A 14,319-nucleotide genomic window follows, 5' to 3' on the forward strand; every position below is an offset into this window, starting at 1 on the left:
ACTTAAATAAATTTTCTTTTGACATTGACATACTTACACGTCTCACCAACCCCGAAATTACAAAAAAAATACTAGTGGCCCGTTTCTCAAAAGCTTGTAACTTGTAATACAAGCGGATGTCACTTTTTGACAGCTTTTGTTAGAAAGGGACTTCCACTAGTATTATATACAAGTTATAAGCTTTTGAGAAACGGACTCCAGGTAAATCACACATAATTGGATAAATATCAAATGATTGTTATCTCATGATTTAACAATTTATATGGTTTTGAACTGGTTTTGAGACGACCTTGACGATCGTATTGGTGATTGCCAAGTGTGACAGTATGTACGTATTAAAGACCTATCTTTGTCTTATGAAAAAGTGCTACAAAGCAGTGGGAGGAGGGAGGGGGGCTAAAAATCCGACGACCCTTATTGAGTTTTTTTTTCTTTTATTCTGAGTATTTTTACTCCAATGTAGCCTGCAATAGGGGCGGCAAATTCAAGCGCAGTAGGACGTAAAAAAATCCATAAAATTCATTCGTAAAGACATTTTATGTCTTTCTGTCAACAGAACAGTTTGCATCCAACCTCGCCCTACTTTGCCTTAAACAAGCTATAAATAGGAGTCCTACAATTACTGTTGTGCAGCAAAAGTCACGTAATCCAACGTCTTCCTCCCAACTTTCCGTTTTCCGGAAATTACGAGCGCTCGTTATTTTCCCAAACTTTTTGACTTGAACGCTGTTTTATTTTTTGGCGTGAAATGGGCAGTTACGCCGCGGCCACAAAACGTACTCGAGCGTGCACGCTGAGGGATCTTTCTCTTTCACTTCAATGAAGGCGAAATTAGAGTGACAGAGAAAAATGCCCGCAATTTGCGAAATTTGGTTTTTGCGGTAGCCCCTCTGGAAGCTGACGCTCGCCGCCATATATTGGTTAAAACAAATGAATAGCCCTATACTATAGTATCCGCAGAATTAAGTGCAGGGTCATAAACGTTGTTATCGCTACCTGCACTATTGTTGCACGGCCCGCTCCATAAGGCCGTGCAGGTGCGAAAGAGATAGCATGATTCCGATGATTTACGACCGTGCTCGTCACTTAATTCTGGGGATACTATAGTCACTACTATAGTTTGGCAAGTCATTTCCGTCAGTAGAAATTGGCGGCAAATTTACAAAATGTAGGCGCAAAGGGTTGGCTTCCCATGGAAAATTTGAATTTCGCGCCTTTTTCTACTGAAAAAGTGGATTTGCTAGAATATAGTTTTACGGAAATAAATTTTTGAACAGAGGGCCTACCGCGAACCACGTTCGACGTGTTGCCTCCCTGTCGCACTTGTAAATTTGTACGTAAGTGTGACAGGGAGGCAACACGTCGAACGTGGTTCGCGGTAGGCCCTCAGTTAGTCTACACTGAGTTTCACCAAGGTACTTTGCGAGAACTATTCGTTTTGACTCAAAAATCACACTTAAAACTAGTTTTAACTGAGAAGATAAAATACCGTAAATATTTATTATATTTTATTCGTATTTATTTATCACAAAATTCGCAGTCCTAATTGACTACAATAATTAGTATACGTACATTTCATATTATCCTTAATTAAGTTTTAATACAAAACAATTTCGTATTTTCTTAGGTATGTAGTAATTATTTATACGTAATATACTTATTATTATATTACATCATATTTTATCGGCTTTATAAACTAGGTTTTATACATCTATAAAAGTTTCTGTTTACATTCTAAACATTTTTTATTTATTCCCAAAACTAAAAAAACAACAACATAATAAACTGATGTTATCTATAATTCAGTTTTATGTACAATAATGATGTATCTAAGTATTCACTAAAAAATCATATACCTATGCGCAATCATTAAATAAGTCTTAGTATTCGGTGTAAGTGTAACGTATTCACAATATTTAGTAGGTACATATCGTCCAGTTAATACAGATACTTAAGTTATAACGATTAAAAAAATATTAATCTTGGTGTCATTTAAAAAGACGAATAAAAATATATAGCTGGTCAACCAAATCTTGTCAGTAAAAAAAGGCGCGAAATTCAAATTTTCTATGGGACGATATCCCTTCGCGCCTACATTTTTCAAATTTGCCGCCTTTTTCTACTGTCAAGATCTGGTTGACCAAGTATACATACCAATTCAATTCGTAGAGCTGTTAACAAAAACGGTCATATGTGACGTTATCTATGAAAAGGGACCTTATTGCCGATGGCGGTTACGCCATTTTTAACGATGCTCCGATATAAAATACAATGCCGCGCTACGCTGTGCGGCGTAAGCGCCATCGACAATAAAGTCCCTTTTCATAGATAATGCCCCATATAACCAAAACTATTAAGTATGTACAGAATACCCTCCTACTTATACTGCCGCTTTTTATTTTATTGTTGAATTTAATTTTTTTCGGTAGAATTGTATAAAATTTGCCTGGTTTGTGGAGTTCCATTAATAAATACAAAACTTGTCCTGACAAAAATGTTTGTTATTTTCCGTGGAGTGACGAGAATATCATACATTTTGGTAATTCAGGGGATTTTTTTAGGAAATTCGGAAAAATGAGAATATTATACAGAATAGGAAACTCTGTCTATCCACCAAATGTTATCGAAATCCGACGAATAAAAGTTGGAGAACAAAATGAAAATCGAGCCATAAAACTTTTTTTAGGTCGATTAGTGTGGGTAAGCACTCACATTTAAGGCCTGTGCACACCGGCTTGCGTGTGCGTGATGAGCACGTGCGCGTGCGCTAAAATGTCGGAACCGCACACGCACACGTCACGCAAGCGGTGTGCCGTCTCTCATAATGATCTGTATACTACAACGCTGCACGCGCACGTGCACGTCACGCACACGCAGCCGGTGTGCACAGGCCTTTAGGCACGAATAAAGATAATGTCTAGAATCTGAGACATTTTAAATGGATTCTGTCATCGTGATAATTTACATTCTTCCACTATAATTTATTATGTTCAAACTTAGATGTAATAAATAAAGTAACTTGGGTAATAGGTTACTGGTGCGTACTGACTTTTTTTATTAAGTGGATAGCTTTGAATCATATTTTAATTTTAATATTATAGTATTTTATGCAACCGTTGTTTATGAGAGGTCTCGTGGCGTCTTTATTAACAATTTTCGGCTTCGCCTCAAATTGTTACTCACGCCACTCGCCTTTTTTGACTCAGTTAAACAACGTTGCATAGGTACAATACTTTTTCTACGACCAAGCAATTACTTTGAAATAAAATTGTAAATTTAACAAATATTATTCATTCAAGAAGTAGCAAAAATAGAGGGGTAAGGGGCGGAAACAGAATGAATGAAATTAAAAAAAAACTGTCTATGGTTCACTTATTTGTCAGAGATGACATTTAAAATAAGGTTCGTAACAATGTACTTACTGATATTTCATTCAATATTTTTTAAGTGGTCATTACACGAAGTAGGTATCGAAAAAGTGCCAAAAAGATACTGCGTGTATGCACAAAAGCTTTTTTGGTGAATAGACTAAAGACTTGTCTTGACAACTATAAGGTAGGGTTTTAAAGTAGAGATATAATAGTGGGTTTGGCCGAATACCGAATAGGTACCAAATATTCGGCTCCTCTCTCGGCCGAATACCGAATATTCGGCGACCGAATATTCGGCATGACATGCGAACATTTTGAGTCACAATTATTATGAAAACTGATCGCTAACAATAGCTGACGTATGATATACGTTATATACGGTACGTTATATACGTTAGATGACGTTAGCTAAGATGTATTTTTGTTGAACAGCATTAATGAATAGAGTCAAACAAAACAGACTCATGATAAAAAAAAATGTTTTTTAATCAAAAAATGCTCAAAAAAGGTTCTTCGTATTTAACAACTTTCCAAGAACACATTCTAAATTACTTACATAGTTTTTGGTTATTTTTATTGTGCAATTTTTATTTTTAAGTAGGTGCAACAGATATTCGGTATTCGGCCGAATAGTAGGCAATATTCGGCCGAATACCGAATATTCGGCAAAATGGCCGAATACCGAATAGTTGCCGAATATTCGTGGCATCTCTATTCTAAAGGTGTGTGCACGACCCTTTAAATGACAAATAAAAGTATGGGAGTAGAAAAATATAATAAAACGGGTCACTCAGTCTGCGTGGGTCAACCAAGGCGTGCTCCCGATGATGCTTCTCGGTACAGAGTGAAATATGTATATGTATAGTTTTAATATATTTAATATGTCTGTGTCTCATGGAAGTTTTGTTATTAATTTTAATATTTCTCTTGATGTAGGTTCATAAAAACACTGTTGTGTAGTGAAACACAGGCAACGGTTTATTTTAAGTGTAGCTGTAATAAATATGAATGCCAATGATTCTAAGTAGATTTTTTTACCACGTGGCTGATGAAAAGATTACTCACGATAGAACGATCCGGGTCCGGGCCGAAGCTTCCGACACTTCGTTATAATTATGACGGCTGATCGGTGATCATGTGATGCTTTCTAGTGTCGGACGGCTCGGCCCGGACCCGCACAGGTTTAGCGTGAGTCATCCTTTATTCATGATTTACAAATAAGAAATAATCAAGTTACAGTACCTATTGTTTTAAGTACCTACTTGTTACACCTGCCTACATAAAAATGAGATTTTAAGCTCAAAATTTTCAATGAACTTTTAGTTACAGCTTCTGATATCTCTGTAATCATAAATATAACTCCTTTTTTTTCTTACATTCAAAACACCTAAACACGAAAATATAAGTTGTCAGAGTAATGTTTTCACAGGTTATAATGTATCGAAAACTTAAAATGTTCATTATGGCGCAATGTTTTTAAACATAAATAAATTTAATAAAGATAATTCTATTCTTATACAGCTATCAAAGATTTATTTATATCTAACTTCCTATCTTTATATTTATAACTTAGACATCGTTGTACTAAAAACAGATAAAAGTCTTTTTACACATATTACATAGAATAGTTATTTTCGATACAAGTGCGAAAAAGAGGAAATTAGAAACGAGTGGCGATAAATTAAAACACGACCGAAGGGAGTGTATTAAATCGACACGAGTTGCGAATTACCTATTCGCACGTGTATCGAACAACGTTTTACAGTACATATGGCACTTTAAAGTTTCGACATACGCACGAAAAGTGCTATTTTACACACTAGTGCGGAAAAGTAGCCCCATATGTACTGTAAATGTATTTTACAGTACATATGGGGCTACTTTTCCGCACTAGTGCGTAAAATAGCACTTTTCGTGCGTATGTCGAAACTTTAAAGTGCCATATGTACTGTAAAACGTTGTTCGATACACGTGCGAATAGGTAATTCGCAACTCGTGTCGATTTAAAACACTCCCGTCGGTCGTGTTTTAATTTATCGCCACTCGTTTCGAATTTCCTCTTTTTCGCACTTGTATCGAAAATAACTATTTCTGTTCTCCGTGTGGAAAGCGTCAACTTTCGGCACGATTCGCTAAAGCAAGTTGCCGCTTTTCGGCTCCGCCGAGCAGAAGAATAGTATACACATTTCGGCTAGTAAATAAGAAAACCTCAGATCACATGTAACTGTCGGCCGAAGCGAAGTCGAGACATTTCTTACTTTACCGTATATAATAATACTATTTCCCATTTTAAATTCAACAACTGGCTTTGCCATACCACAGAGAAAAAAATAGGTACATAAGAGTGCTCACTCCATACATCAATTTTGGTACCAAAAAGTCTATTATTTTCATAGTCGACATCTATAGCATCGAGTAGCGGAATTATCAGTACTGCTACTTGACAATAGATGTTGCACCGACCCAAAACTCTAATGCTCAACAATTTTCAGCTAATAATATAACCGGATTAGCCAGAACTCTATTTTCAACTCCTTCTGCTTTAATATTAGTTGTAAATTGTTGTTCAATACAATTTTCGTGAGTCGCGACTCACTAGACATCTAGTACCAAGTAGCGGTACTGATAATTCCGCTACTCGATGCTAGATGTCGACTTAGAAAATAATAGTCTTTTTGGTACCAAAACTGATGTATGGAGTGAGCACTCTATTCTTGCTATATTTCTCTATGGCCATACTGAGCAAATTAGCGTTTGTTCTTCGTACATTTTCTAATAGTCAGCCGCCAAAACGCTAACCTAAAATCGGGGGAATAAAACGCGTAAATAAATGGGTTGATGGCCGAATTAAACCATCCAAGCCACGTCAAAATGTACATTAACACTGGATTAACATAATTGGAAGGGATGAACGGTGTCAGCAGATAGTACAGGAAAAATGGCAGCCAGCAAGCGACGAAACCCCCAACGACTAGACTTAAAGTTTGAGCCGTTTTCGTTTCCCTTCTCAGAGACGATACCCGATTATTCTCCGAATGTTCTCTAATAGAATGCGTTCGATGTCGGGTCGTGTTCTTATATTTAAAGTTCGCTTTGAACGTGACCTCGTTATAGAATTTTGACTCTTTCTCCTTCCTGTTTTTGGGTCGTTTTTTCTCTGCGTGGAAGCAGCAGGGGCACTTGTCGGTTTGCGAGGAGCAGTCGCTTTGTTGTGTGGACTTGGATGTTTGTTTTGAGGCACTCTGCCGTAGGGAGAGCTTATCCGATCCGGAATCTGATTCGGTCCGAATACAGGAGAGCTTGCCTTTCTGGAACAAACAAACATATATGGTTAAGCGAGTTTTCACACACATACACATGAGGGTCTCTTCGAGATTACAAGAGGTTTAAAACATCCTAACTCTTTAATGTATGTATGTATGTATGTAAACACTTTATTGTACATAAGACAGATTAAAATACAATTCAAAGAAAGTATACAATGTATAAAGGCGAACTTATCCCTATAAGGGATCTCTTCCAGTCAACCTTTGAGCAATTGAGAGTAGACAAATGAAAATGACAGACAGAACAGAATTTAAAGGTTGGTTTCACTACCATCTAGTTACGAAAAAAGTGTTTTTTTACACAATGTTTAAAAAAATCGTAAAATAAAAGGTATTCATTTCTTTCAAAATCCGGTAGACAAATATGTAGATAAAAAATTGAAGAACCGATAGGCGTTTGTGTTCTAATTCTATACATATGTTGTGCAAAAGTAGGAGATACGATTCAAAACTTGTCAAAAATCGATGAAAACTGCAGGTAGCCCCTTAAACTTAATTCTCCTTATTAAAACTACGGTATGGCATTTTTTATCGTACCCGATACCATAATAATAAGTTTATCATACAAAACTTGTTTTTACTCTATTTCGTTTGTTTTACCTGAAGCAAAGTTTCATTACAATCCAACACGTACTTTTAAAATGAAAACGAAACTCCGTTTGTATGGGAAGGTGAAATTTGGCCGAGCTAGGTGATGCACTTTCTATTTCTAATGTATGAACTCGTATTAAACATTAAGCAAATGTAAATTCGTCCCTACCTCAGACTGCATTATAATAAAACCTTTTATTATTACAGTGCTATATTAAACCAAAACTTAAACTCGGATGTTGGATACATTTTGAAATTACACGACACATGACACGTCATTCGTGGTGTGTCTGCCAACTTATTATTACAGTAAAAAAAGCCAGCTTTTACTAAATCTTCCTTTTATACTTCTCTTCGTGAACGGCAAAGCTAACTTTGTAAATTACGCTCAGGGGTTTACGAAGCCAAAATTGCCTAGTAAATGTGGTTTTGATATCATTTGGTAGCAGTATTCGTGTCTAGATGGCCACAGCGTGATATTAAAGCTTATTGTGGCAACGAAATTGCGATTATGTCAACGCAAAATTAGTTTTCGGGGAAATCACAGGGCCTAAACGGCAAACAATAGTTGCTTGTTAAATAGTATTTCGGTTAATATTGTTCACAGTACAATGGGGCTGCTTTACCGCCCTAGTACGGTAATTACCACAATAGGCTACATGACTAATTTTCATTTATGGTATCAATCGATCGGGTTTGTTTTTAGGATCAAATGTCTATATGGGATCCATTGCATTAAAGTCACACAAAAGTCAGAAATTGTAGTCAAAGGCCGACAGTCGCACTTCACTCGCGAAACGCCCTATACAAAACGGCAAGGGAACGGACGTCAAGGTCTCTGGGAGCCCATCTTGTAGTATGGACAAAACAAGAAAAATGCGTTTTTGTCGGTGAAATATTGCGTTTATGTATATAGTTGGCATACAATATTTTTTGGATGAAATGTAAGGAATCGAATATACCCTTACTTTTATCGTTTTTGGAAGTTAAAAAAAAACTTAAATTTTGAAACTTTCAGGTCCTGTATTTTTGTAATTTTTCAATATTTTATTTTAATATCCACATTATTGTGATAAATTGCTCGTTTGCTATCTATTTTACTAGATTTTGTTATAAAATTCAACTTGTGTCATCATCCCTATACGTGCCTACGTCAAACATTTAAACTTTTAAAGGGCTATATGTATTGCAAAACGTTGTACAATACATGTGCGAAAATGTGATTCGCAACTCTTGTCTATTTAAAACACTCCCTTCGGTCGTGTTTTAATGTAACGCCACTTGTTGCAAATTTCCTATTTCTCGCACTTGTATCGTAATGTAGGTAAAGTATGTATTGTAAACTAAGTAGGTAGATTATAATTATATGTAGTGACTGTATTGGGTCTCGTTCAGAGTGTTATTTTAGAAAACAATTTAGAGAGTATGCGTTGTAAATTTCTGGACATCGTAAAATAAAGGATACCCTAATGTAAATAGTCTATTTTATTTTATTTTTATTTTCTATTATTGGGGATAAAAACAGATAATACAAAAAAGAGGACATAGTTAATTTAATAAGTGCAACCTATATCCTAAGACAGTTTCCATTAAGATTTATAAACCGAGAATGTTTAAGCATTTCAAGCTGTATAAAAGCTGTATATAAGCTGTATATTAGTTTATTTGTATACTATAAGCTGTACACTTAGGCTGTACAAAGTCTGTATAAGCGCTTATACAGCCCTAATAAGTTAAAAAGCCGGCCAAGTGCGAGTCGGACTCGCGCACGGAGGGTTCCGCACCATCAACAAAAAATAGAGCAAAACAAGCAAAAAAACGGTCACCCATCCAAGTACTGACCCCGCCCGACGTTGCTTAACTTCGGTCAAAAATCACGTTTGTTGTTTGGGAGCCCCATTTAAATCTTTATTTTATTCTGTTTTTAGTATTTGTTGTTATAGCGGCAACAGAAATACATCATCTGTGAAAATTTCAACTGTCTAGCTATCACGGTTCGTGAGATACAGCCTGGTGACAGACGGACGGACGGACGGACGGACGGACAGCGGAGTCTTAGTAATAGGGTCCCGTTTTTACCCTTTGGGTACGGAACCCTAAAAAGGGCCCAAATTATACAGCTTTTCGCGTTATTGGAGCTGTAAATAGGCTGTATAATAGCTGTATTCTAGCTGTAATTTGGTGTAAAGGAAACCTTAATACTACACATAATATCTTATAAGTATGATTTAAGAATATAAGTTGTAAATAAGTTTTTAAAAAGAATTACAAGAGAATAAAAATAATTTAAGAAACTAAAATGTATTCTTGTTCATTCGTAATATTTGTAATGGCGACTTACAAATGTTTATAAGGGGATGTGGATGATAAGTAAGGGACTTTAAATATTAATAAAGGGCCTTGAGAGCGGATATTATATAGGTACCTAAGTGCCGATTAATATTTATTGTGAACCTGTGTATATTTACCGGCAAAATATTCACGCGCCTGCAAAATAATCAAGAGAAACATAAGAAAAATAACAAAAATTGCTGAGTTAGTGTTTGTTTTTAAGGTTAGAATGTAATTTTTTTTATTAAATATAATTTCTTTTGCTATAGTCAATTTATTTTAAGCTGGTAATCTTAAAACGGCTTTAGTTTTTGCTAAATATTTTCAAGTATTTCTTTAATTACATTTTTAAATACGTTTTTATTCATTATAAAATGGCGACAATTTTTAAACAGCCTACAAGATAGTTGGGAAGCATTATAATCTTAGTAGCTTTACTATGTAATTAGTGGAGTAACTTTTACAGCTTTTGGATTCAAATCAGCTTTAAAATAGAATATTTTTATTCGTTTGGCTGTATTTTGGTTCTCCTTACATAAGGTATAATCCTTCAGTTTTATAATACACTCAGTCAGAACTCGTAAAACTATACTATACTTATACGAGTGTCAAATTAAGCCACAAAATTACTTTAATCGGCTCTGTCAGTAATACAGAAAAAAGCTGTACTATAGCTATCATTTATTCTTTTACTTTTATAATACCCTTATAGGCAGAAGTTATACAACTACAACTACTAAACTTATAGGAGAGTAAAATTACGCCATAAGAAATAGTTTTAAAACGGAGTTGACGGATACTTTTGTACAGCTACAAGTGCCAAGTGATACTACAATACAGCCAATATACAGCTTTTACGCTAAAATTGGCTTGTAGTGTCTCACAACTCTTAAAGTTTTAAAACGGAGTTGACAGATACTTTTGTACAGCTACAAGTGCCAAGTGATACTACAATACAGCCTGTATACAGGTTTAAGGATAGAATTAGCTTGTAGTGTCAGACAACACCTAAAGTTTTATAGTAGATTTTTTATATTCTGATAAAGCACCTCATGCTTACGCAGAATCCTTTATAATGCTTTTATACAGCTTGAGCTGTATAATAACTGCAAAATACCTTTTATACAGCTTAAATCTTTTCTGACATCCTTATACATCCCTTAAATTACTCTAAGTTCTAAATTGGCTGGTATATTGATGTTGCTGACACTTACATGCTACTTGGGGTGGTATTGTCATCGGAAGTGTGTGGTATAATAGATACTAAACTAATATTGGTACACTGACGATAAATAATAGTAATTACAGTGCTGACAAGATTCAATCACATTACATTCGAGAAGCGAAATGAGGAACTATATAAACTTATATTATGATTAATATAGGACTAAGCTTATAAACATAAATAGTCACATTGAAATAAATGAACACAGCGAAGCAGAAATTACACTACACTAACCTAACACGAACAGAAGTAACAACGTGTTTATCACTAATGTGTACTTTGTATTCAAAGCAGTCTGTGTAATTGTATTACACTTTGAAGTTGCGCGGCTGTGGCGTCAAATATTAACTAGGAGGCGTATTCTGATTGTAATAATAGGTTTGTTATAGATAATTATGACCAGTCAATGCCAAAAGTGACATTTCTTTCCCGAAACGTCGAAATAAACCAGACAATTTTGACACTGACAGTTCATATACGTAACAAAACTAGATGAAGCTCACTGTGAAGTGAACTGTCACCCGCGGTATTTCCGGATCGTTACGTCCTTCAACCTTAAGTGAAAAGAGGGTACTTTCACCTTAAAGGCCGGCAACGTACTTGCAACCCCTCTGATGTTGCAGGTGTCCATGGAACCTTGGACCATGGTAATAGCTTACCAGCAGACGAGTCGTCTGCTCGTTTACCATATCATAAAAAAACCGGCCTAGTGCGAGTCAGACTCGCGTTCCAAGGGTTCCGTACATTAAGTCCGACTCACGCTTGACTGCACATTTCTAATAGGATGTCTGTCATCTATAGGTAAAGAATTATTTTGTGTATTTTTTTCAAAATTTTAGAGCCAGTACTTTTGGAGATAAAGGGGTTGGGAATTGTCGGACAGACAGATAGACGCACGAGGTACAGAACCCTAAAAAGTGTCTTACCTTACTACATTTAGTGGTAGTAGATAGCTGGTGATGCCTTCTGGCCACAACGCAGGATATCCTGGCGTACACGTAGACCATCACGGCCATGGGCAGGAAGAAGGAGCCCATGGCGGAGAACACCACGTAGCCAGGGTTCTGGTTGTAGCGGCAGACTCCACCTTGGTTGTGGTCTGGTTCGTACCTGGAATGAAAAATGCTTTAAGTTATTCAGTTTATTGCTTTTATAGGTACATTACATAAGGTGGTATATCAAAACAAGATCAGCTATGAGCCCTGCAAAGGGCACTGCAATTTACATTCTTCATGGTAATCATGGTAACAAGATCTTATGTCAAAAACCAATTCGGTGATTAAAGGCATTTATAAATGCCCTTACCAGGATTCGAATCCAGGACCATCGGCATCACAGGCAGGCCGGGTCACTACCCACTACGCCAGGCCGAACTTCTCCATCTTTTAGGAAACTTAGTTTAAACATTTGTTGACTAACTTACCATCCAAACATGGGCGGGCAGGTAACAGCCATAGCCGCGATCCAAACAAAGAAGATCATCGTTAGCGCCAACTTCTTGGACCTTCTTCTTCTAGAATAGGACAGCGGCCTGGTGACAGCCAGGTAGCGGTCCACGCTGATGGCGCAGAGGGAGAGGATGGACGCGGTACAGAGCAGGATGTCCAGGCTTATCCAGATGTCGCAGAGGATCCAGCCGAGCTCCCATTTGCCTGCAACAAGTTGAGTTGTTTAGAGCGTCGTATATGGTACCAGCCAGGCGTACAGATGTGCAAGTCGCGGAGTTTCAGAAAAGTTGGAAATTTTGAGAAAAATCTCGCAGGAAATTATGGACTTTTATTATATAGTACATTTAAAAAACCGGCCAAGTGCGAGTCGGACTCGCATTCCAAGGGTTCCGTATATTAATTCTGACTCATGCTTCACTGCACATTTCTTATGTTTTCCTGTCATCTATAGGTAAAGAACTATTTTGCGTATTTTTTTTCAAAATTTCGGAATTTTGGAAATAATTAACTTGACGAAGCCTGAGGTGGATGAGCTTTCTGTATGATTTGCTTTGTTATGAATTTCATTTCGCTTCGCAATAAATTCTATTTCATTAAATAATTAACTGGGTGAATAGGTGCTCATCACACGTGCTGCGTTGCCACGTTGGATGGCGATAGACAATCTTTGTATTAGGTAAGATTGGTATCTTTTATTTTAAAAATGAGAGAGAGAGAGAGAGAGAGCGTGAGTGCGTGCGTGTGTATGTATAATATAACTATTAATATTTCAATGTATATCTTTATGACTTATGAGGTTTTATTGACATTTAATTGATATTTTATATCCTAGACAGTATTTTATTCCATTTTCACTAGATCGTGACTTTAAATACAACAGGATATATGTATGATTTTATATCTCTCCTAGCTTCTGCCCGCGACTTCGTCTACGTCTTGGGATGATGATGATGATGATACAAAATTATTCTATATCCTTCCTCGGTCAAACTATCTCTATAACAAATTTCATCTAAATCGGCTTAGCGGTGTAAGCGTTATTAAGAGGTTAACACACTGACAGACAGGATTATTTTTTTGGCATTTATGATATTAAGTAGGAATATATTATTATTATATTATTATATTATATTGTTTAATACACTAGCAGCTGAAAGCTGATGCGTGTATATCACTGCACTTGTTTTTTTTAACGATTAATGTTCATTTTTTGTTGTTTTAAGTGTTTGTCAAGTCTGTTTTTAAAACTGTTCACTGAAGGAGCACATATCACTGTTTCTGGTAACTTATTCCACTCACGTACGACGCGGTTCGATAGAAAGTGCTTCCTAGGATTGCTTGTACTGGGAACTCGAATAATCTTTGAGCTGTGGCCTCTTAAACGATGATTATTGCTCATAACAAACAGGTCCTTTAGTTCAGGTAAGTCATAATAATCATGTATGATCTTGAATGTTTCAATGAGGTCACCACGCTGTCTTCTTCGCTCTAGGGTTGTCAAACCAAGATTGGCAAGCCTTTGGTCATATGGCTTATTACGTAATCCATATACCATCTTAGTTGCTCTGCGTTGCACCTTTTCAAGTAAAGCTATATCCTTCTGAAAGTATGGACTCCAAATTTGGTAAGCATATTCAAGTAGAGGCCTTATGTACGTCTTATATAGTTTTAGAAATAGTGCCTTATCAATTGTCTTAAAGGTCTTCCGTATTAGGTATACTAGTGAGTTGGCTCTTTTTGTCAATTCCAGGATGTGCATATCCCACTTTAGGTTGCTTGTTATAGTGACTCCAATGTCTCTTTGCGAGTTCACCTCTTCTAGGGCCTTTTATTATACCGTATATTTTTAAATAGTTTATTTACAACCATGCTTCACAAATTTAAATAAGTACCTACCTGTCTACCCGATGTTTTATTTAATTTGAAAAATAAAAGGAAGCGAAATAGAATCTAAAAACTTGACCTTGCCCTTATTTATTAGTAAAATAAGCTCTCTAAAAGCCTCAGAAAAGCCTTTATTAACTTCG

The 14,319-nt window shown here is 36.2% G+C and overlaps 2 protein-coding genes across 3 annotated transcripts in view; one reads left to right on the plus strand and one right to left on the minus strand.

Moving 5' to 3' along the window:
• The window catches only part of LOC134657439 (ABC transporter G family member 20-like), a 333,481-nt gene that overhangs the window by 157,410 nt on the left and 161,752 nt on the right, over positions 1–14,319 (plus strand). The window lies entirely within an intron of this gene.
• LOC134657473 (probable G-protein coupled receptor No18) overlaps positions 6,117–14,319 on the minus strand; it is an 85,725-nt gene continuing 77,522 nt past the window's right edge. The window contains exons 3-5 of the mRNA XM_063513040.1: positions 12,268–12,496; positions 11,771–11,954; positions 6,117–6,679 (exon numbers count right to left, since the gene is read on the minus strand). Coding sequence (XP_063369110.1) covers positions 6,119–6,679; positions 11,771–11,954; positions 12,268–12,496 — 974 coding nt within the window. The 3' untranslated portion in view covers positions 6,117–6,118. The remainder of the gene's footprint in view (positions 6,680–11,770; positions 11,955–12,267; positions 12,497–14,319) is intronic.

The sequence above is a fragment of the Cydia amplana genome, chromosome 20 (genome assembly GCF_948474715.1).
Source record: "Cydia amplana chromosome 20, ilCydAmpl1.1, whole genome shotgun sequence".
Classification (NCBI taxonomy): domain Eukaryota; kingdom Metazoa; phylum Arthropoda; class Insecta; order Lepidoptera; family Tortricidae; genus Cydia; species Cydia amplana.